General features: G+C 39.0%; 1 protein-coding gene across 6 annotated transcripts in view; it reads left to right on the plus strand.

Moving 5' to 3' along the window:
* The first annotated feature begins 14 nt into the window (after positions 1-14).
* HOOK3 (hook microtubule tethering protein 3) overlaps positions 15-25,308 on the plus strand; it is an 87,402-nt gene continuing 62,108 nt past the window's right edge. For 5 of the 6 annotated variants that reach the window (XM_048291612.1, XM_048291613.1, XM_048291615.1 and 2 more), the window contains exons 1-3: positions 16-138; positions 14,199-14,284; positions 24,409-24,481. In XM_048291612.1, coding sequence (XP_048147569.1) covers positions 82-138; positions 14,199-14,284; positions 24,409-24,481 — 216 coding nt within the window. In that variant the 5' untranslated portion in view covers positions 16-81. Of the gene's footprint in view, positions 139-14,198; positions 14,285-24,408; positions 24,482-25,308 lie in introns of all 6 variants that reach the window. The other variant, XM_048291617.1, reaches the window with a different exon arrangement.

The following is a 25,308-nucleotide window of genomic DNA, read 5'->3' on the forward strand; positions in this document are numbered from 1 at the left end:
GTGTCGGCGCCACCGCCCGGCCCGGGACGGGGCGGGGCGGGACCGGCGGTACCGACCCGGCCGCGGCCCCGCAGCCCCGCCATGTTCAACGTGGAGAGCCTGGAGCGCGCCGAGCTCGGCGAGAGCCTGCTCACCTGGGTGAGTGCTCGCTGCCCGCCCGCACCGAGCTGTGCCGCACCGCAGGGCCGCGGCGCTGGGCGCCTCCCGCCCCGCCGCGCCTCCTCTCCGGTGATAGAGGCCCCGCGGCCCGCACCGCGCCCGGGTCGGGGTCGGCGGAGCTCGAGCGGCCCGGCCCTGCCTTGTTTACGTCTTATATTGGCGCTCCGGGGGTGCCCGGGCAGGGCCGTGCTCTGCCTCAACGCTGCCCCTGCAGCAGGGGAACAAAGGACCGGGGGGCCGGCGCGGGAGCGCCCCCAGGTACGCCCGGGCTGGGCGGGCGAGCTGCAGGCCGTGGCCCTGATCCTTGTCCTGCTATGCCGTCGGTCTGTCAGTGCCCCGCTGTTCGCCCCCGCCCGCTGCTCTGACCAAGCAAGGCCGCCTTTTTGATCATAAACTTGCATTTCCGCCTGTTTGTTTTTTGTCTGTTTCTAAGCAGTGCTTGAGTCTCGAGAGACAGAACTCACCGATGAGGTCGAGGATATTACAGTATCAACCTAAGAGGTGATATTTTTATCCCTTAGGGTGTTCAAGGCTTGGCTGGATGGGGCTCTGAGCAACCTGGTCTAGCTGAAGGTGTCCCTGCTCATGGCAGAGGGGTTGGAACCAGATGATCTTCAAGGTTCTTTTCCGGTCCAAACCATTCTATGATCTTATAATAGCAATTGATTTATACCACTTTAATGTTTGCAGTTTCTTCCAAAAATGTCTTTAGGTTATGCTGTCACTCAAAGAGCAGCCAAAATGTCGTGGATGTTAAACTTGGGTTTGCAACTACTCTGTAGTCTGAGCAATGACTGTAACACAGACGTGGAGCTTGTGTTTCTGTAGTAGCTGAGTTATTGACTAGTTGTTTCAAACCACTGGATTTTGGTTTGGGGTTTTTCCCCTCTCTATGCACAAAATTGCCAAGTAAATACCTAGAATATGAAACTCTGCAATACAGCTGATTGTTAAATAGAGTCAGAAATTTTTAGACATTTTTTCTATGAGAGGCCAAAGCTGACTGAATCTCTGATGGTGATGAGTAAGTTCCTGGGGAATAACAGGTTAGATTTCTCAGTGAAAGTCAAAAAGGATAAGCAAGGGAAATGAATTTATTGTTAGAGGTGAACAAGTGGCCTAAAAGTGTAGAAGGCAACGATATTGGGAAAGATGTTTTTGGGGAAATGCTTTGCGTAAGTCTGGAATAAGTCACCCAGTTTCTCTTTCCTTCACATTCCTGCCAACTTTTCTACCTTTGTTATGGTTGGCCACTTGCCTTGCTTTTGGCTTTTCATGCTTTCTCCTTTAAGTATGGGGAATGAAAAGTCCCAATATGAGGAAGTCGATGGGTGTTAATACCCGCAAAGAAAAGCTGAGTGAGAGGCTCAGTCTTTATAATCTGCACTCCTGAAGCTGTACCTATCCAGTGGAGCCTGGTCCTGTCTGTAGTAATGGTCCACACAGATCCCTTTGCACTTCTCACCTTTCCACCCACTCAAACATTGAGCTAAGGAAGAGACTAGCTGCAGCTTTTTTGGTTAGCAGAAATAGTAAATTCTCTTAAAACAGCATTCAAATGGGTCAGCTGGATTCTGAGATGAACGTATGAAGTTATGGATTATTTTTACAGTTTCATCATTTATGTGTGAATGTGGCTTTGAAACAGACTCAGTAAAAAGAAGAAAGGTGACTTCAGTTTATTCCAGGATACATGAAACTTGCAGAAGAGGCAATGAGGTTTTTTGTTCTTCAGTGAAACTTACTGTCTATAAAGAAGTTGCTTTTTTTTTCTTGGCTTTCTCTCAAGTCCCATAATGATTCTTGGGAAACCGTTCATTTAGAGAGGAGGGTAGAGCTGTCTTAATAACTGTTTATGCACATCTGGGAAGACCAGTCATTTCCCATTATACCAGAGAAGCTGGCTGCTCAGTAGAACAGGTTTAACCTCCCAGGTTGCTTGCTTAACATTCATACAGAAGTACTTTAACTGGTTTGTCTGTGTTTTGAATAGATAAGGGTTTCTGCAAGTCTGAGAACCTGTTCGGCCTAGACTGAATGTTTGCTCAGATGTATATAGGGTGAGAAGAAAGTGCTCCTCCCTCTGCCAGCTCATGATTTTAATGAAGGAGAATATTGCTTAGGCTTTTTACCTTGCATGCCTGTGATTTCTGTTCCGCTGTGTTTAAGCTGGGGCAAGCTGCTTACGTCTGAATATGTTTTGATTTATTTTTTAATATTTTGCCAATACCCATTTTTGTTGTTAGGCTTTAGCTTGGGGTGTAATTGTTGTTAATTTTTCACCCCTCTGACAGTGTCATTAAATGGGTTCCTAAATAATTTTTGTTCAGGATTTTAAACAGCTGGGTGACCTTTGACTTCCTACCACTTTAGCAGGTGACCATGATATTACTTTGAGACAGCCACAGTAGTGGCAACGTGAGCAAAACTAAACGAAGGACTGGAGACCAAGTACAGGCTTCTCAAAATTGATATTGCACTTCAGCACTGTTTGCAACCTACTGTAATTGTAGAATTATTGCTCTACCAAAAATCTCCCACAAACCTCTTCTGAGACTATCCTATGCACTGTGGAATTGTTATCCAAGGTGCGCTTCAGCCAAGGCAGTTTAGAAAAACGTCTGTGAGGTATACCTGCAATGATACTAAAGTTGTTTCAGTGTATCTAAGAAGAGATTGACAACATCTTTTTTTGCTTAAAAGTTAAGACTGGTTCACATATGAACACATGGGTTTTTGGTGCTCAGTTTGGGTTGTTTTTTGTGTGTGTGGTGTCAGGAGTGCTCTCAACTTAGGTACATAGCTGAGGCATTTCATAAAACATGAAGCGCTGTCAACTGTGCCAGTTGTACTTTAATATGTGTGAAATCATTGTGATGGCTATAGGCTTTTGCTACGTAACCTGACAAGTTTTCTTTTTCAGCACAGAACTAAGGTATGATACTGAAAAGATTGCTTAGCATTGGTATATAAACAGGAGGATTCCTCAAAAAGGTTGCTGCTAAGTGGTTGTAAGTAGTAAGTTGATGTGGACATGCCATGAACTTTCTTTCATTATGACAAATATCTCTTTTTTTAGTATGTGCTGCCTCCACCAAGCTGCATCTTGTCTGCTTTTCTTCTTTTCCAACCCTCAAGGCCGAAGTTTCTGTTAAAACTTTTGTGATAAGTGAGAACTTTCTAAACACTGCAAGGCTCCTGTTTCAGTATTCTCTATTTCACAAGCACTTTGGTCATTTATGTGGTGTGAGTCCTCTGACATTTCTGCCTTTTTGGCTGAAAAATCTCCTCAGTACAGTGCATTGCTGTATTCTGTGTCGTGGCCTATCCCCAACAGTAAGGATTTGTCTGTGGTAGTATGAAGTACAGAGACCATGTGACCAACTGCTGAAACAGATTTTGATTCCTCAAGAAGGCTGCTTGCAAGTGCTTGGTAGGCACTCTTCAAAGAGAAATTGCTGGAGTTTATTGGGGACGCTGTTTTTCTGTACTGTCCGGTTATGTTTTTTTCAGATTATGCTGTTCTCGATGCTTGTGCATTTGCGTTTTTATGTACTCCTCTCGTTTCTTGTGGCTGCCAAGATTGTAGGCAACTTGCTATACCTGTTTAAATTGCATCTTCTTCCAATCCTTGGCCACTGACCATAAAGCTGTAGAGTTTCATTTTCTCCTGATAATATAATTGCATCAGCATGTCTTACCTCTTGAAAAAAGCAACATGTTTCAGGAGTGGTTGATTGTGTTGATGATGACGACAGTGAATCAAGACAACTATTCTGTTTGAATACAATATGTTGCTGTTCAGAGGGCAAAAATCTTGAACTTGTCAGCAGTCATGGAATGTGGCTTGAGGAACCTGGCAGATGACAGCCCCTGTAACTAATGTGAAAGACCAGTAGGCTGAGCAACCTTTTCTTATATTTTATGACCTCTCACTAAGTACAGAATTTGTTGCTCCAGCTTTTAAAGGGATAGGTGTTTCTGTGATATTCTGAGTGTAACATTCACCATGTTTGAAGGAGCTGGAGTGTCTAGCACCATTATTAGGTAATAGAGATTTTTTTAACGTGTTGCTGAGAGGTCAGGAAGAAAGAGGAAGTTCTCTTCAAGATCACATTGAAGAGCAAGTTATAGAAGGCTGATAACATAGGAGTACGATAATTAAAGGTAATAGGGTACAGTTTGTATATGTTCCCTGCCATCTTTTAAGTCAACCTGAGAAAGGAAAACTGAACGCAGAATTTGGAGGTGCAGGCATTATTCATCATGCGTACACTTTAACACTGTTAGATTTTCATTCTCTGGGGCCTTGTCCAAAATTCTGTTTTTTTTTCTATTTTCTCCTTCCTGAAGAGCTGTTCTATACAGTGTGTGTTTATAGCAGTTCTCTGAAAAAAAAATTCAGATATGATTTAGTATGTGCTCAATTTCAGCTCCCAATTCGGCCCCCTCATGTTTTTTGGTGAAGGGTTGCAAGATGTTGCTTGGAGAAGAAACAGACTTTGCTCCTAGGAACTGTGAACCTTAGAGAGTGTAAAGGAAACAACTTTTCTGTTAGCTTGTTAATCTCAAAGTGGGAGGTGTCGAGAGAAAACTGTTTCTATCTTCTCTGAAATACTTAAATACAGATGTTTCAAAGAGATTAAATCAAACTGAATTTTGCACAATTGTCCGCCTTAATTGTGACATTTTGGGGCTTGTAAACTTGAAGATAATATTCTAACATTCTGTTCTTCCTGGACCATTAGAGATCTCTGGTGCAATATGTTTGACTTTTGTAGAGCAATTGCAGGCATTCAAGTTGAGCGGTGAGCCCCTCTTATCTTTCCCCTGCTACACAATTGCACTTGCTGCTCTCTGCTTTCTTGGCTGACTCTAGTGTGGTCGTTTAGAAAGGTTGTTGCCTAATTTGTTTTGTTAAGTGCCCCCAACTTCAGAGCCTAAGTCTGGGGTTGTTTAATCAATTTAATTTGCAAGTCCTAGTAATTAATTAAAAAAACCCGCAAACAACAGCAAGGTTATTTGCCACATGGCAACCAACACTAGCACAAGGTTAAGGCAGGAATGCATGAGGGAAAGAGAGTAGTAGTGTCCTTGTGGCTTTTGTGGCCAACAACCTGGCAGGTCCTGCCACACAGGGAAGGGAGGGGGATTAACTCTTTCCCTTAACTACCGATGGTGGTTTCGTGCCCTGTAGAGTATGCTTGTATTGTTTTTCTGCCTGCCTTTGCCATACATGACTTAAGTCATTCCCGTGAGTTCCTTAGTACTGCTCATTCAGGGCGGAGAACAAAGAGGATGAAAAGGAGGAGAAGGGTTTCAGTGAAGGGAAAAGCTCTCTAAGGTTAAGGGCGGGAGAATCCAGCCAGCACTCCGCTCCTGCCTGTGGCAGGCAGAAGCTTCTGAATGAATACAAAGCTAGAGTTGTGTTTCAGTGGACTAGCTGGGGCCACAAAGGGATGGGAGCTTTTCAAAGGGGGCATACAGGAAATGTCTTTGAAGTGATGCAGGTAGTGGAGCAAGTATTGCACAAGAAGATGCATTGTAAATCTGATGATAATGTGCTTTAGTCCTGGGGATTCCTAGAGCTCTTTCATGCCGTTTAGCTGCAAGCTTCTTTGCAAAAGTGTGTCATGCTGGAAGTGTAGTGCTTTGTGTCCTCTGTGGAGCTCCCATTTGAAGCTAAGTCTCTCACGGTAGCTAAGTTAGGATACTTAAGCAACAAATGCCTATTTTACCCCACATGATTTATATTTTGGGCACAATAGATCGAGGAAATGAGCCTCTGTAATTTATTCATTCCAGTGTTGCAAATTATTAAATGAGTTACAGCCTTTCTACATTTCAGGATTACGTAAGATAAATCTTTGAGTGAACTTGTTTGCCATGGCAGCAAGGTATCCATAGTTTCACTTCAGTGTAGGAATAAGTAGAAATAAGTGTGTAACTAACTGTGACAGAATTTATGTTTGTGGTTTTTTTGTTTGTTTCTTATTTTATTTTTTGTGTGGTTTTTTGTGTGTGTGTTTGGTTTTATTAACTGTACTGCCCCTTTTGTGGCTAGGAAAAAAAAAAAACCCGGACAGCATGACTTGATCACTCTGGCAGGGTTAATGATTTTATTTTATGGACAGTGTCAAAAGATGCTGTTACATGGTGGCTCCCGCCTTTTTATTAAGGAACCATGGAATTTGGTCAGCCTCTGAAAAATCTTGTTCTGCACAGAATTCCATGAAGTTCAGGAAACTGTTGAAATATAAATAAGGAAAAGGAGAAGACTTGAACTGCAAGATATGCTAATTTTAGTGGTGTGCTATACATCTGTGTTACCAGTTCTAGAATCTGTTAAGTCTGAAATTTCTTAATCTGGTGAAAACTTAGTGCCAGCTTTCTCTTAATCCTATCTTTTAACTGCTAAATCTTTCTTACTCATGTGATTCTGTGAAAGCCTGTGTTTCCACACTGATCAGAAAGTGTGTGCAGATGATATTTCAGTAGAACTTAGTGTTCTTGGATTCATCTTCTGTGCCTTTGGGGAAGAGAGCTCTTACCTTCGCCTGTCAATAGGGACAATATTTCTCATCTGAATTATAGCAGCAAAGGTTGGAGTTACAGGCTTTAAATAGTTGTTATTCTTCTTTTGTATTTTGCAAGGGGAAAGCTGTCATCTCTTTTCACTTCTTGTTTTGTTTTTATTTATTTTTTGTTCTGTTTGCTTTTTGTTTGATTTGGGTTTTTTTGTTTTGTTGTTTAAGTAATATTAGAAATAAGTATAAATTTGGGAAGTTTCTCTGACTAGCCACTAGCCAAGAAGTTAATTGACTTTACTTGGCCCTGTGCCCTCACATAGTTGCTAGGTCTTGCTGCCTGTTCTTTATTTTAGTATGGATCAATTTGGGCACATTTGCCTGATGTTGTTCAGGTTTCTAGTAGCCTAGCCATCTTCATTCGGAATAAAAAGAATTTAATTCTTTTGTTCACTGAACACCTCTTTTTACAGAAAAGTTTCATTATCCTTCTTCGGTGAAACTTCATGTGTCCTAATTCTATGGGCTGAATTATCATCTAGGCTTCTGTGAGTCAGAGTACTGAAAGTAGAACATATCGTACTTCGGTGTTTAATATGACATTGTTGTAAGTGTGTTATTTTGTCACTTCTGAGTAGTAGAGATGGAAATTTTTGCACTCCGATTAACAGAGGAAGCTGCTGGTTGCTGGAAATCCTACCATTTGTGTTTTGGGTTAGGGGTTTTTTTGCCATGAGAAAATATTTCTTGTCTTAAAAGGCACTTTTGAAGCTTGCTAAAATTCATTGGTGCTTGGTGGAATGTGAATGTACATATCCTATAAACATGGGTGCACTGATTTAATGTTTGGCAGTTTTGCATTTTCTTAGTAGCTTGTATTTTGAGAAGAGAAAGCATTGACTGGAAAGAGCCATTGGTTTATGGTGTTGTTTTAGGCCTTTCTATTTTGTATTATATTTTCATTTTATCTTCATTGCAAATGCTGTTTAGAGTTCTTTTTCATCTGTTGGCTCATCTGGCTTTCAGCTGAAAACAGGAATACATTCATTTTCACCACAGGAGTTGGTAGGTTAGCTTGTCTTCTCATTAATGTTTCTGAAATGGTTAAACCAAAAACCATTCAGACTTGAGACTCTGTTCATTGTATCCTTAATAATTTGTCATACTTGAACACTTCAGTTAGCAGCAATTTAGTGGCAATGCCAAGACAGTGCAGCAGTAACTGCGTTATGCTGTCATGGCTCTCTCATCTCTTAACTCCTTGAGTAAGAAAGCTTTAGTTAAGGTGATACCTTAAGAGGCCTACTAGACACAGAGACTGGACAGGAGTGAAAGAATAAAATAGGTATTTATTTGAAAGGCCTTCAAAGGTAGCAGTTACAGGCTATTGCCAAAATGGACCCCAAGATGGACCCCAGGTCACGAGTTCTTCACTCTTTTATAGGTTTGGTTCATTTGCACAGCAGGGTTAATTCTCCAGTTAAAGCTTCAGTTTCCCCCTCAGCTTGCCCCCCCACCTTAGCTGCTCTTTGGTTTATACTTTTGGCCTAGAACAGTCTTGGTGTCCTTGGAAAGCAGGGCCGGAGAGGCTTTGTTATGTCTACCTAGCATGAGAGAGCAGAAGTTAACAGGCTACAAGAAACTTCAGAGTCACACACCGAGCAGTACAGAATTTTAAAAATATAAAGGTTAAAACCTAAGGCATCAAAGGTGTATCTTCTAATTTCTGTGCTGTGTTTCTGTGAAGGAAATATTTAATATTTGAAAAAGTGTCATTTTGAATAAAATATATTGATTGAGCTATTTCCTGGCTTTGACTTGTTCAGATATTTCGGGTTAAACACAATATACATAAAATGAGAGGGAAATTAATTAAAAATTCATATTCAGGTCCTTCCCTAGAAGAATCCCCACCCTGACCAGTAATATAAAAGCCTTGTAATTTCATTGTTGGGCTAATTGAGTGCCTAGCATTACAGCTGGATTGCAAAGTAGCTTTTGATATTTTAGTAATGAAAATCTGACAACCTAAAAATCAGTGGAAACATTCACAAATTCAAATCTTGGAATAAAACTGCTGCTTGTTAGAGAATCTGTTTCCCCATTGTTGGTTTCATGCAGTCTGCTGTTGTCTTGGAAAGCATGAAAAAACAGCTTGTGCCATGACTGTGCAGGCAGAAGATAGCAGTGCTACCAACTGTGAGGAGAAAAATGGGTGAAGAAACCTTAAGGTTATCCAAAAGCATAGGATCTGCTTTTAGGATGGGAATCCACTTCTAATTTGAAAGATCTGTCTCAATACAAGAATTTTACATCTGAGGAAGAACAACTGTGTGTATCACATAATTATCTTGCCATTGTGAAAAGAATTTATATTCTGGTTTCCTCCAGGCATTGAAGCTGAGTAAACGTTATTTTAGTGAGATTCTTGCATAACTTGTAGGTAGTACAGGATTAATGTGCAAGAACAGAAGTATCCAACCCACCTTAATCTTCTCTGCTAGTGTGCTCTTTGCATCCAACCCAGTGAGGCTGGTTCCTTTCTTGTTTCCTTTCACAGCCACTTCTCTGTGTCTTGTCTATGTGATTTATTTCTTCTGTAGTGGCACGGTATTGTTCTAGGCTCTACATGGCAGCTAGCTGTAAGCTTGCATAGTCAGTTCCAAAAGTATAGGAAAATAGTGGATAAATAATTCTGAAGTGGTGATATCGTGGTTTAACCCTTGCTGGGAATTAAGGATCACACAACTGCTCGCTCATTCCCTGCTGATTCCCCTGCCAGTGGGAAGAAGAATGGGAAAGAAAAGGTAAACCTTTCAGGTTGACATAAGAAAAATTTAATAATTGAAACAAAATAGCAACAATAATAGTAATAATAGGCTAGAGAGAACATCAATATAAAATAGTACTAATAATTAATATAATATAGCACTAAATATGCTAATAACAACAGTACTAATAATTATAATGATAAGGAGAGGGAAAGAGAGTGGCAAAACCCAACAGAAACAAGCAGGTTGGTCAGAATCTGTGGACCGATGCCCAGTTTATCCCCCAGCAGTGACTGGGGAGTGCTTTGCTCAGATAAATTGATAACTGGGTGTTACTGTTTGTTGTGTTTATACTTAACGTAACCAGTCACACAGTGTTTTATCTGCTAAGAACCACTAACAACGATTTGAGGTATTATTGCAAAACCATACTTAAAGGGTTTATTACGTAACTGTATCAGTAATAAAAACCAAGCTGTGTATATAATCACTCAGCAAAGAGCAAGTCTTTCATTATCCCTTAGTGTTGTGAAGGGAAAGGTCATTGAGAATTTTTTTTGTCTTTGAGGCGGAATTGGTTTGCTTTGGTTTGTTTTTTCCTTTTTTTTTTCCCCATCAAGTTTCATGTTATGCTGAGTTCCCCATCACATTTTCATCCTGGTTTTTACCTACTGTCTTTGACAACTGAGTGTTTGTCCAGTTCACTTACCTTCATATCAAAGGTGTTTTTCATGAAAAACATTTTTGCATCCTATCTCTAGTAGCTAACAAATCCTCTCTAGCCATATATGTAATGAGGAACTGTAAATTTTCTAAGGTTTTGTCTTCCTGAAGCAATTATTTAGTCCCCAGTGATAGCCTCCTTTACGTTGTAACTGTCACCTGTTAATCTTTATTTTAAGCTTTGTATAAAAATTTACTGTTCATGTCCGTGTGGATCAGAGATCTGGATTAATATTTAGTAAAATTAAAGCACCCTTCTCTTTCATTACATGATAGTTGATGGAAGGTATGAAGGCTTACTAGACCTAGTGATTGAGTCAAGTGGCTGGGGTTTTTTACTTTACCCCTTTCTTTTCCCCAGACTCTTGTGTGATAGGATCATAGAATAGTTTGTGTTGTAAGGGACCTTCAAAGGTCAAGTAGTCCAGCCCCCTGGGTTTGGGTGGGGACATGTTCAACTGGATCAGGTTGCACAGAGTCTAACCCAACCTTACTGGGGATGGGGCATCTACCACTTCTCTGGGCAACCTGTTCCAGTGTTTCACCACCCTCATCTTAGAATAATTCTTCCTTGTATCTAGTCTGAATCTATGCTCTTTCTGTTTAAAACTGTTACTGCTTTTCTGGTTGCTAGAGGGCCTATTTAAAAGTATGTCCCCATCTTCCCTTTAACTACTGAAGGGCCACAGTGACATATCCCTGAAGCCTTCTCTTGTCCAGACTGAACAACCCCAACTCTCCCAGCCTTTCCTCATAGGAAGAAAGTCCTCTCATCATTTTTGTGGCCCTATTCAGAACCTGCTCCAACAGGTCCATGTCTTCCTTGTACTAAGGACCCTAGAGTTGGACATATAAGAGTGGTGGGGTCTCATGAGAGAGGAGTAGAGTGGGAAAATTGCCTCCCTTAACCTGCTGGCCATGCACGTTTCTGACTCATTTTCAGCCTCTCACTCACCAGCACCCCCAATTCCTTCTCAGCAGGATTGCTCTCGATCTGTTCATCCCCCAGACTGTGTTGATTGGGGGGCTGCCCCAACCCAGATGCAGCATTTGGCCTTGTTGCATCCATGAGATTCATGTGTGCCCACAGACTCCATACACTGGTTCAAGAAGTGGGGAAAAAATCCCAAGAATCATATCAGCAAACAGGAATTAATTTTCAGTGTTGTGGAACTGAAGATGAGGACTGCATTGCAAACACTCAAGAAGGAGGAGCAGAGGAGCAGTTCCTGCAGGAAGGGAGAGAAGTCTTCCAGAAGGAGATACATCACAATGCACAGGAAGAGCACTGTTTTAACAGCTGTTACTGAATAGCTGTTTAGAGGCCTACACACACGCACAAATTTAAATTTGCTCCTTTTTCTCCATGGCCGGACTCTGTGTATGCATTGCCACATTGCTACCATTTTTTCCCTTCTGGAAAATGAACTCTGCTTTCCTAGAGGGGTTTAGCATATTGTAGAACTGAGAATGGTATAGGAGTTTAACTTTGATGCAAATTTGAAAAGCTGTTTTATGTAAGGTTTTTTGAAGAAAATTTGTTACTTTTGTATCTCTGAAGGATACTTGCTGAAGCATATGAAAAGGATATACTTCATTGTTTTTTAAGATTTGTATAAATGTTTTGCAGCATAAATTTGACACAGTTGAAATATAAAAGCAAAGACATTTATTATAAAATTTAAACATGAGTGAAGATAAAAGTCACATTAATTTAAGTCTTTCTTTCTGTTCTTTGACAGCTTACTATGAAAAATATTTATTTTCCTCAATGGCAATCTTGCATGTGTGGTTATGGGAGGAAGAAATAGGTTACCTGAACCTTAGTGAAACTTTTGACCTTTTTCTCTATGTAAAGTGTTGGGGAAGTATGATGATAAAATTATATACAAAATAACAGAGAATGTGCATCTTGTTTTTCTGTGTTTTGGAAATAGGCTTAGTCATCTTTCTTTAACCATCAGTGTAGTGATATCATCTACATACGCTTTTATTTAGTCAAGGAGGTGTTTCATATATCAAGTTACAAAATAAATCTAAAAAACTCTGAAGACCTTAATTATGTTGCTGTTGCTTATTTGAAAATAACATTTAACGCTGCCTATTTCTGCAAAACCGTAATAGCAGTACTTCTTAAGTGATTTTTTGATTTGGCTATTGTGCAGCAAAGTGATTTCAATTTTCATTAGTTAAAGGTATAATATGCAAAATTAGAAAAACGTTTCCATTTTCTATGCTTGATAATTTTTTCTTTTTTGCATCTTGAACTTCTTCAAGCATAAGCATCCATGGTATCATTGCAGCCCCTTTTTTTTTTAGCTGTAAAGTATTATTTCTTGTTTAATGTGTTGCTGAGCTGGGGACTCAAAATTGTCTCTGTATTCCTTCAACAGTGTTGCCACAATTCAGAGACTACTGGTAAATTCAATTTTCTGGCAAAATAGCAAATCAGTGTTATATCCTGTTATGCTGTGTTTTCATGTGTGGGTTTTTTTTCCTCACCCACCCACTCCAATTTGCATCTAGTGTCCTGACAATCTATGATGGCTTCTTGATTTTCTAGAGAAGCAGCTGTGGTTTGGTTTTTTTTAAAGTAGCTCAGACCATGCTGTAAGAAAGTCTGAATCAGAAGTGCAGAGGTCACTTCTGTCTGTTTTATATGCCACTCAGTAATTTATTCATGTGCTTTTGGAACATGGACATGATTGACTGGTCACAGTTGAACTTGATCAGGAAACATGCTCTGAGAGCTTAAATTTTTGACTCTTCATGGATATCATTGCTTTTTTTTCCTAATAGAGTGTTATTTTTTTTTCTCCAGAATAAAGGGAAAAAAAAGGAAAATTCACCTAGGTGCCTGTACTCCAAATTAATGTTAAATGGCACTGCTAGAGTTCTTGCATGATCTATTGTACCTTCCATGACCTAGAGTGCTTATACCTATTCCAAAAGTGTAAGAAGAATCTGGTTGTTGTGCACGTGACCTTTTGAGAGTCTTCTCAGAGAAGTACCTTCAAAATTTCACACTGTTACATGAATTGTCTTTTATTCTAAGACACACATATAAAGGGTATTTATTGGGAAATGACTGATCACTGTTACTCCTTCAGATGCCACTAAAGCATGAATGGTCGTACATTATGTTCAGAAAAAAAAAGATTGATGTATCTAACATTTATGTACTCTGAAGCTGCAAGTGCTCTTGTAGACTGTCTTATCCCTTGTGCATATGAGTAGTGCTTTCTACAAATAAGCCCAGGCTTCCCCTAGGAGGAGGATAGTAGCAGAGAACACTAGGCAGATATCCCCCAAATAATACCATCAAAATTACTTTTGCAAAATCATCCACATCATTTAAAAATAATGTTACTTTAAAATAAATTATCAAATAAGTTAGACCAGTTAAAAAGATTGTCCTGAAGTGGACTGATTCTTCTCACCAAGAGAGCAAGGAAGAAAAGTGCTTTGCTGTGGGCTGTAGTGCCTGTCACTGTGTTAATACAGCAGACTGAAAGGCTCAGAATGCTAGTAGTGCATAGACCAATTATGGTTTAACAGCATCGTCTTCTTCTCTTCCGTCTGATAGCAGGGAATAATGAAGTTTGGAATATATAAGTCAATCTACATTTTGTCTTCTCATTGTGGGGAGCTGATGAGCATTCTGTGGGTTCAGTGTTTCTTCTAAAAACTGAGTTTCTTACTTTTGTTGATTGAGACAGTGTACTTGAATATATGCACATGAATATATGGAAGTAGTTTAATGCGCTGATCACTTTCAGTAAGTAGAAAATGCAGTGGAAAGTTTGCCTTTTGGAGAATTTAATACTGATTTTTGTAGCAAAGTTTATTGAGAAAACAATTTCTTTGATGGCTATTAAATATAAAGCTTTTTAAACCTAATATGTACACTAAATGTGTGGCATTTATTCTGTTTGCTATTTGGTATCATTTTTTTCAAACTTTTGAAAATTCCTTGACATTGAAGGAAAAAAAGATAACTTTTTCCTTTCTCCCACAGATCCAAACGTTTAATGTTGAGGCACCATGCCAGACTGTGGAAGATTTAACGAGTGGGGTTGTGATGGCCCAGGTCCTTCAAAAAATGTAAGTAATTCTTTACTTAATGAATTAAATACAGAGGATTTTTATCTGTACATTTGTCGATATTTACATGTGTTTTAGTTCAAACTTGGTTGGTATTCCGTAAGGATGTGGCTTAGATGGTACTTTAAACTGGAACATGACTAATGATTTTTTTCTCTGTTGTTTACAGATAACTATCTTAAATAAAAAAAGTTTTGTTTTAGGGAAGAGTTTAGTCAGGTGTGAACTTACTGGAAAGTAAGCTGAATTAAAACTGAACTTACAGATTCCCACTTAAAATTGAAATCAGTGCAAGGTAAGGTCCTGATCGTTGTTAGAATTAGTTTAATGTAATGAAACTTCTGTGATAAACTGAATGGAACTGTCAGTTTAGTTGTTTGCAGTTGGAAGTACTTTTCAATTTGTTTCCGCTATCCCTTGTCTGTTCACTAGACACCACTGAGATTATGTGAGTGTATAAAGAAGAAGCATTAGGTTATTTATACACAGGATTGGTAAGATCCTACTGAGCCCTCTCTTCTTGAGGCTAAACAAACACAACTCATCCAGTCTCATCTCATTTGACAGAAAATGCAGTCTGTTAATCATCTTAATTGCCCTTTGCTGAACTACTATGTATGTCCAGGTGTCTCTCATACTGGGGAGTCCAGGATGCAGCAATTCAGATACGGGTTTAACATATCTGAGCAGTACCTCCCTTGGCTTGCTGGCAACGATCTTCCCAACACAGCCCAGGTTGTGTTTGGCCTTCTTTGCTGCAAGGACACCTTGCTGGAGTGCGTTCCACTTGGTTTCTACCTAGTTTCTTGTCTGAAAAGCTGTTTTCCAACCAGCTGGCCCCCAGTATATACTGGTGAATAGGGTTTGTTTGCACTTATCTTTTCTGAAATGTGTAAGGTTCCTCTCAATGTGTTTTTCCAGCTTGTCAAATTTCTCTTAAATGTCAAGACAACTATCAGGTGTATCAAACACTCCTTCCATTTTTGTATTATATGAAAAATTGCCCTCTGTCCCGTCATCTAGGTCTCTATTAAAGACATTTAATAGTATTGACCCACTGGGTATGCTGCTAGTGGACTGGCCTCAAGCTGGATTTCATGCTTCTGAAACCTCTGAGCCTGGCATTTCAGCCATTTTTCAGGCCACCTTGCTATCCAGTTACCTCCGTCATGCTTGATCAGTTCTTCTATGAAGATGCTATCCTGATCAGGCAGTCTGTAGCAGGAATCTGTAACAGTGTCACTTACGTTAGTCTGCTTAGTCATCCTGTCCAGTAATCTCTCAGCTGGCTCATATCCATCCTAAGACAGAGCTCATCCATTCCCACTGCTCTCTCACAGGAAGGGCGTCTCCCTGTGACTGCCTTCTCAGCTTGTTCTTCTTAAAGAGCCTGTGTATGTTCATGGCAGCAGCCCTGGCATGTGAGCCATCCTACCACAACTTCATGATCCCAGTGAGACTGTGACTTCGTAACTACATACAGAGCTCTGCTTCTTCCTATTTGTTTGCCATGCTGCATGCATTAGTGCACAAGCACTCCGTGTATGCATCCAGTCATTCTGATTCCCAAGAATGAAGCTTTCCCCAGAGTGTTCTTCTTTAGGCCTTTCTATATTTGTGTGCATATGCTTGGGGTGATCCCACTTCACCTGGCCCTGTTTTGTTGACTATGAGGTATCTTTTGTTCACATCATTCCTCGCCCCTAGTTTTTCAACAGAGTCCACTGCTTTGTCACTTACTGTTCATTTTTCTGTTGTTACTTTTATAAAACTGTTCTTACCACCTTGGCCAGCCCGTTAGTGAAGATGTGTCTGCCCACCACAGTCTGGTGGATCCCATCTCTTCCTAGCAGTCCTTGATTCTCAGAAGGGTTCAATGGCTATTGAAACCAAAACTTTGTTGCCAACACTAGATTGCAGCTGGTTGTTGACCTGCAGGATCTGTCTGCTGCTCAAACCTCCTCCTCACTAACTGATGTAACTGGGGAGAACGCTACTTGAGCCTTGACCATAGCTTCCGAAGCCACATAATCACACTCGGCACTTTGCAGGTTTCCCTAGCTGTACCACTCGTGCCCAGGTGGAAGAGCAGGAGGAGTAATAGTGTGAGGGTTGGACAAGCTTCAGCAGTCTTTCAACAATGCCAGGAATTCAAACCCCGAGCAAGCAACAGGCCTTCTTGGATGATGTTAGTCAGAAGATGAGGGTCCTCCATCCTGTGCTAGTGCTTAGCACTTCCCTCTTGTGCTGCTGCATGGCTCAGGTTTACTGAACACAGATGATTTGTTTGACAGAGCTCCTAGGACTGTAACTGCTTGAGGGCACTGAGTCTGTTCTGTAGTTACAGATTCTCAGGAGCAGGAGCTGTCCTCCTAGAGCGAGAAGGGGCTGCCAGTTCACAGGAAGAATAAAAAAGGGGAAAAGGGAAATCTCAATGTAGTCAAATAAAGCAGGACTTTTTAGCACATGGTTCTAAGATACTGTTTTAAGTTGATGAACTAATATTTTTAGAATAAATATACAATACAAATATTGCATTTCTGTAGCATTATTTTAAAATATTTTTGTAACAACTGCCATGCTGACACTGAAACAGAAATTCTTCAGTTTTTTCCAGCTAAATATGAAGACCAACTAAACAATTTAAAATTCTTTCTTTATGCCCTATGTAATAATGTGAACATTCCAAAATTATTTGACTATCCTACTTTATGGTAGTGATGCCGTGATGATTTTTTGCCTTTTCTTTTATACCCCTGTTATACCTTTTTACAACTTCTGTATTCTTAGTGCTTTTTGCCTACATTCTTGGACTTATTTATCCAGCTAGGAGACTAAACATTTTAGAAGTTTCATAGTTACAGATCAGTGTGCCCCAGACCTCAAGGTCTTCTCCAGAACACATTCTGTAAACTGAGATAGAACCATCATGGGGAAGGTTCCTTGGGGAGGGGGGCTCATTCAAGCCTCTCACTGGGGAATTTTTGATAGATATGCTAACTAGTAAGACCTATAATGTTATACCTGATCTTTTGGTGGGGGCATTGCGGTGTGCACTGCGGTGCATTTGACCTGGATGTGCACTTTCAGTGCACCTAAAGATCCTTAAAATAAATACCAAGGTAAAATCCCTTTTTCCCTTCTGTGTTTGAGTCTTGATTTTAAGACCAGGAAAAGGCATCAGTAGTTGTGCTTCAGATTTGACATTTTGCCTACTTATGTAATGAACAGACATATTCTCATGCTGAAATTTAGCAACAGTATTGCTAAATCTTGACTGCATTCCTGTTTAGATAAACTCTGAAGAGCAGGAGCAATCTGATCTTGGATTGTATGACAGGAATGATAACATGAACAATTTTGAGAGAAAATATTATTGCTTCTTTTTTGTTTTTTCTTTATAAAACAGAATAAACAGAAGATAAGTAGTACAAGATAAGAAGAGTAACAGAAGATTAGTCTGATTGATTTTTGAAGCGGAAACCAAGGATTGTAGAATAGCCAAGCATTGTTTCTTTCCCTGGACATGAGATTGAAATATAGGTCAAACACAGGGATCAGCATTTGTATAGCTAACTGGAAAACTGATCAGGAGCCTGTTGACAAAGCCATTTTAAATAATCTTTCTTGAAAATGAAACCAATTTCAACACTAGGAGTGAAATCCTCCTTTTGCTCCTTTGAACAGATACAACAGGAAGAATACTTATCTGGGAGTCAGGGCATGTTCAACAATATGAAGCAAGTGTAGAAGACAATTTTTGCAGATGTAGAACTGTACAACAGGAAGATAGCTGCATGCTTAAGGTTATTTGGAAAAGTCATGCAGTGAAGTTAAATAGCAAAGAACAAGCCTGAAAGCACCAGGTCACTGCAGACATATAATTTGCAGTGAAAACTTGAATAGTTGTGTCTTTGATGTGAAAATCTCTCAAAAAAGTTAGTCTTCAAAGGACAAATTTATTGTTTTAGCTACAGATACAACTTAAATGCCATTACTCTTATTCCACTGAGAAGGATAAACTACTATTTTTGTAATTTGTGTTCCTTGAAAATTGGGTGCTTTTCAGTATAGCTGCCTCCTGTTTAAGGTTCTTCATAAGTGTGCATTTTTTGAGCCTAATAGTAATGAGAGGTTAATTAGGTAAAGGTAGGGAGGGGAGAATTCTCTAACTTTTGATGATGCAATTTTTGTGTACATCAGGATTTTACTATAATAAATAATATTTAAAAAATAGCTGAAAGAGCAGATTAATATATCCAGTGAGAATTAAAAAAAAAAAAAAAGGGAAAAGAATTCATTATGGAAGAAGAAAATATTGTCAACGAAGAAGTCAAGTGAAGAAGAGCATTGATGAAAATTTAAAGCTGTTGGGGTGATCCAGTGATCTGGATCTATTTCCATAGGGGAGTGAGGATAGCATTTCTTCCAAAAAGCTTAAAAGTTTACTAGTGAACTCTATTATTTCTAATTGTTTTTTTTTTTTTTTTTTTTTTTTTGGAAGTATCTACCTTCATAGGAAAAGCCCACTGGTACTTATGAGGATGTGAGATAGTAGATCAAGATAAGGAACAATTTTTGACAGATCCCTAGTTCAGGGAATTAGTCGTTTTAGACATACAGAAAATTTGCACAAAACAGAACTGTAGGAGTTTTTGTCAGAAAAAGGAAGAAAAGAGGAAACCGAAAAGGAAGAACATTGCTTGCTCATCAGCTGATAAAAAACAACTATGCCTTGTGCTAAGTGGAAGGGGCTAACAGTTTCTTCTATGCTGCTTAATTTTTTGTACATCATCCTCAATATTTTTTGCACTCAGGGTAGTAGCCCATTTGTAGGTAAGTGCCAGACATCACAACAAACCTAGCAGAATTTTCTTTAACAAAACTGCTGGAAGAAGCTGTCAGAAGAAAAGGTTACAGAGGAAATTGACACCTTCAGAAGCTTTTCACTATTGATGTAGTATGTGATAGCAAATAGCAGAAATGTGTTCTATGTAACCAAGCATGAACGTTTTGCTTACAGTTTCAGCTGTTAAAAAGCAGATGTTGATAAATTTGTGAAGGACGTTTTCTTTCTTTATAGCATTAAAACTTTGTCTTCAAGATTCAGGTTAAAGTATCACTGAATGTAATTTTCTAGTGCTAACTGTATTATCTTGCAGGAAGAAATTCAGCCTATGCTTGAGCTTATCTTTTGTGTGTTATTTTGTAAGATTCCTTGTTTGTATTCAGATGTGATAGTTATTGATCCCTCTGACTAGGATTGATATGAAATACAGTAAGATAAAATGCCTGTACACAATCAGTGTTGATGATTATTTTAAAGAATGTTGTACTCCAGGAGTAAACAGTGGAAGCAAAAGAAAATGTTTAAATTGTTTATGAGTAGGCTGTTTACCTAAAATTGTGTAGCTTTTGCTGGTAGAAGTGCCATAGCTTGCTTCTGAATCACATCCTTTTATTTTTTTTGTAGCTTGTGCACTGATGTTTTCACTGTCCACTGATATCCCTAGAATAACATGATTTCCCATTTTATACTATGTTTTAAAATTTGCCTTTCATCCCACTCTGGAGACTGTTTAATACCAGGTGTCCCTCTTGTTTTGATTATTTCTTGCTCTGTCATACTGGCCTTGGTAAGTGTAAGAAGTGGTCTGTATTTTCTTTTGTCATCTGTGCATTGTGCCCCTCTCAATGAATTATTCATTTGTTACATTATACGTTGCAACACGCTGTGTATGTTTTGACACATGCAGAACACAAAAGCCATGCCTTTGTATATCGCTGGGGGAGGGAAATTTTTGTAAACACGTTTCTTGAAGCAGCTTACTGTACCACTGTTAAAATGAGTAATAATCATGAGTTATACTACATGCTCTGTGGGTTGATTTTCTTCAGAAGAGTATTTCTGTCTCTTGGCATCTGTGATGTGGAGAGATGATTGCTTAAATAAAGGAAAATTTGCATACAAAATAAGATGGAGATGGTATAAATGAGCACTGCTGAAAACATCACATGAAGTGATAGAACATTAACAACAAGCATAAGTATCTTGTGCTCCGAAGAACAGTCCCAGTTATCTGCAGTACTACTCAGATAGTAGGCAGCAATCAACTGATACACAAATACCTTTCTAAACCTGAAAGTTATCCAGTGCTGGAGATTGTGTAAGTTTGGATCTAGGCTCAGGAACTTACTGAATTCAGAATACTTAGTTCATGCACAAGCCATGTCATGGTAATGATGATGCTCCAGTCCATTTTCTGATAGTTTAGCTGCTCTATTCTCAGACACACATTTTCATATTTGCTTAGGTGATGCTTTTTTAAACACTATAAGAAAAATGCTGTTGCTTCTGAATGAAATAGCCTAAGGCAGTTAAAGAACTCTGAATTCGATTGAATCCTGGTTCCCAAAAATACAGCGTTGGGAGACTTGTTTGCTGCAAGGGCTGTGAATGACCCAACATCTGGTGACGCAGGCTGAATCTTAATTGTGTCTCCCCTGATGGGGGAGACTTTTTAGAGTCTTTGCAAGGAGTCAGAGACGAATGGGACTTCTGTATTTTCTTGGTCTTCAGGTTGTTTATTATATCTTATCAGTAATTCACATGCCAACAGCATAGCATGAAGCAGAGCAAAATACAAAAGGCAAAATGCAGGAAAGCTCAAGGCTTTTTAAAGGCCACTAAAACCGTACAATATTTTTACTTTTCTACCAATGCCTAATGAACTATCCTTCCGCGTAACCCTGTACTGCGGCATTTTGTGACCAATCATTCTATACTACCAATACTGCAGAAAATGGAGTACGTGAAGAAGGAGGAAGAAACCTGGAAACTACAAGGATTCTCCATTTTGATGTTTTTTGCTTTTATCTACTTACTATATTAATAAACCCAAAACCTCTAAATTTTTCACCCTGTGACAATCTTACATAGTATTCTATCACCTAGTTCACACCAGTGTAGATTCTAATTCTTCCCAGAGGGTAGGCAATTTTCTCCATGGACGAAGGTCAAAACCAGTGTTGTCCAGGGGGGTAGAACCCTTCAAAACAGGCAGAGAAATACTCTCTGCACTCTGGGTTCCCACAGTCTGGTAGCCCCTTTTTAAAAGTATGTTTAGAAGTTCTTGTGGAAAAGTTTTTTATTTCCAGTAATTTGTTATATAGAGAGAGCATTGCTGTTGGTATTAGTAATGAACTTTAATTAAACTTTTGAAGAGAAAGAACATTATAATGGTAGGTTATTTATGTTAAGGAAAGGATGATCATTCTAGATTTGATTGGTGTTGATACCCAACCTGTTGCTCATCTGCTTGTTGTATTCCCAGCAAAGTGTTTTTGCAGTGTGCTATTAATTATTGTGTAACCTGCATGAAGGTTCTCTAAAAAGAGTTGTTGGTGCTATTTTGACTACTGTTACATAATATTGATTTCAAGTGGGGTGCTTATCAGCTGCTGGGCCCTTGGATGCTTCCATGAGTTTTGTATACATACAAATAAAAAACCAAATGGGATCTATGGAAGAAGACTACCACCTTGAGTTTAGATTTATTTCTCCAGGACCTTCCGTAAGCATGTCTGATCATGTATATAAGGGTTTAGGTAGCCTGTGACTTCCATCAAGACTGTAAAAGACAGTTGCTGGTCCATGGGTACCATTTATTACAGTAATAGCTGAGAAAAGCTGCTTAGTTTCTGCTGAAACTAAGGCTTCCAGAGTGAAGTGAGTTGGACCTAACTCTGAAATCTTGTTACTGTTCCTCAGCTGATGCACTTATTGGTGCTGTTATTGTTGAAAACTGGATATGCAATATTAGCTACCCAGTCAGTTCAAATATAATTTTGCTTGTGGGATGTTGTTTATACTTAACCATGTTGCTTCTTAGAACCTTTACCTTGAAAATGGTATGTCAAGGATTGGTATATTATGGCACTGCAGTCTTGAAGCAGCTGAAAATGTTCGTGGCCAAGTGCAACCCTTAAAATTATAAGATACAATCCCTAAGGAAGTGCTATTGGGTTTTTTTGATGGGGAAGCACAGGTCATACCTACTTTCTCTCTCAGCTGCATAAATCCTTTGTAATTGTGAGTCTGTTAAGCAAGCTTACTTGTGTGTTGGCAATTCCCGGAAGACCCTCTTGAGAGTCACCAGGGTGCTTTTTGAACACCACACCTGAAATGGTATTTGAGCTGTCATTCTTTTTATTACTGTCGAGATGATTTTGTTGTAATTGAGTGGAAGTTAGCCAAACGAAGACGTTTTAAGTAAGGCTTTTTGCAAGGAGAGCTATTTGTTTCATGTGAAAGCTGAATGGGAACTTTCTTTATATCTCAGAGATCTTATGTATACTTGAATCAATGTCGTTCTTAGGTTTACTTGTCTTCTTGTGGCAGAGAGGACATTTGAAAGCTCTTTGAAAGTATATGTTTCAAAACCAGATGATACTCTGGATAAGACATTGCTTTTTCTGTTTCATAATTTAAGATTCTGACATCTCTGCTAGAACTGTACTGTTTATGAATGGAAGTAATTTGGAGTCATCAACTTAACTAGTAATTAAAGCTGTTCTTCCAGATATGTTTGCAGATGCCATGTCAAAGGAAAGGAAATATGCTGTAATCTTCACCAGAGTCTGTAACAAAGTGTGTAAAAATAGCAATGGAAGTGTGTCAATAGAGAAACGTTGCTGTTTGTGATCTTCCTCCATTGCTGTGTATTGTAGTTGTAGTACAGCTTGCAGACCTTGATGCATTGTGAGGACACTGTGGAAGATGAAATACAGCATGTACTGTGCATCAGATGCAAAGTGTGGCTACAAAGTTTGTGCTCTAATAAAAGTACTGATGTAATTGCTGGTTTGCAGTATATATGATATGGATGTTATTTAAATCTCCAGGCATATGCAGAGTTTTCTTGAAGTTTTGCTGAAAGATCTCACAGCATCTTGCCCTTGAAAAAAGAGCTCAGTCCAGAACCCTTCTGTGTAGAGGGTACAGCAGAAAATGTAATAGTAATCAGTGGCAAATACAGCAGTGTAAGTCCAGAAAATAGTGTACTTCACCTGAAACAGTAACACAGATTCTTAAGAGCCTTTTGCTAACAACAGAAAGGTTTGGTTTTTTTTTTCACTATGACTGTATTAACTTTATATGTTAGATGAAATATGAGCCTTTCCTTATGTTTGCCTACTCCTTTAAAACCAGTTATAAGTAGTACATTCCTCCTCCTTAGTTCTGATTATATAATTTTCAAAATTCTGTGTGATAAAGGGAAAATTTGACTGAACTGAGAGTAGAAAATGTTAGCCTTTTAGTAGAAAATGTTAGCCTTTTAGTTGAGCTTGGCAGCAGGAGAGTCTCAGGAGGTGTCTTGAAGAAGCAGCTTGTGGAAGATGCTTGGAGGAAAATGAAGAGGGAGAAGTTGTTCATAGAAATAGAAGTATACTCTGCAAGCAGTAGGAGTTCTCTGTTCTTTTTCTTGATTGCCTTGTCAAAAGTGCAGGGGACAGAAAAACTTCTGAGGAAGGGTGTTCACAAAAAGATTTGTGTAGGGTTACTATGAAAAGAGATTTGCAAAAACTGATAGTGTTTGGTATGTGGAATAGTGAAGTGTGTTCTCAGTCATAAAAACTTCAGTGATACTCTTTAGCTATTCTCACTGTATCAAGACAGCATATGTATTGTTTGGTTTCGGGCTTTTATTTTAGAAGTTGTATAGTTGTAAGCAGTGTACAATGGTAGGGATCCATCATATGCGAAAAAGGAATAATTCTTAACACTTTTAAGAAATGCAACTAAATATTGCTGCAGCACCAGAAGAGAAATTAAGATATAGGACTTATGGAGGGAGAACTGGCAAAATGCATTCAAAATACAAAAAAGCTTCCTCAAAAGCATAAGCTGCTCATGGCACACAATGAAGCTGTGCTGTCAATGGGGTGCAAGATCTTAGAAAAGTGAGTAGTGACAGGATTCTGAACTACTATATTCAGGCAATGTGTCAGATACAAGAGGTAGTCATTTAAATTAACTCAAACCTGAGACAGGAGCTTAATGACTAATGTGTACTCACAATTTCTGTAACCTGTTTTTAATGAATACACTTTTTATCTTTCAGAGATCCAGCTTACTTTGATGAAAATTGGCTGAACAGAATCAAAACAGAAGTAGGAGATAATTGGAGGCTGAAGGTATTTGACTTACTTTGCTTGTCTGTGAATCTGTATTTCAGTTCTTAATACAATATTGTGTCTAAATATTCGCACATTTTTGGATTAGGATCTTGCTTTATAGACAGCATTTTGAATTTTAGACCATTTAAATTACACTTACTTGTTTTTATGTTGTATTGTCCTGCACAGTTTTAGCAAAGACATTTTGAATTTGTAAATAGGTTTCAATGACTTAAAAGGAAAATATTAAAGTAAATGTTATACATCAATTACCTCTCATTTTTCAAGTGTTGAATGAGATTTTTTTTTTTTAATGCACAGTGTGAAAGCAGCTTTTAAAAAAGCAGCTTTTTTGAGAAGTAGCTGCATAAAAATAAGAACATAATAAGCAGTATCTTTGAAGAAAAATGGCGAAGCGTTGCTTCCTTTTACTTTGTCAGCTCTGCAGAACTACTGAGTTTTAAGGGAGGAAGTAGTGTTTTTTCTGTGTTTCTACTCAGCATGGTTTTTAACCACAGTCTATTTGCTGGGTAATTTGTATTGCTTGGCATTCTAGTACTTCTCTGCAATCCTGAAGGAAATAGAATTTACAAGAACTATGAATGAGGAACATCTTGCTTTAGAATCTGAAGAGCACAGTCTCACATGTAGATGCTAGTGTGGTTTTTGACTAATTTGTTCAGAGAATGATCTATGTGCTTTTCTTAATTTCCATTTTCAGCCTGACTAATTCGGGGGAAAAAATAGTTATGATTTTACTGTTAGTTCTTGTTTCCCGTAAAACCATTTTTTTCCAGCCACCAAAGCCCATTCTGAGCATCTGGGGAAGGCCTACAGCTGTGAAA

Source organism: Corvus hawaiiensis, chromosome Z (genome assembly GCF_020740725.1).
Source record: "Corvus hawaiiensis isolate bCorHaw1 chromosome Z, bCorHaw1.pri.cur, whole genome shotgun sequence".
NCBI classification, from domain to species: Eukaryota; Metazoa; Chordata; class Aves; order Passeriformes; family Corvidae; genus Corvus; species Corvus hawaiiensis.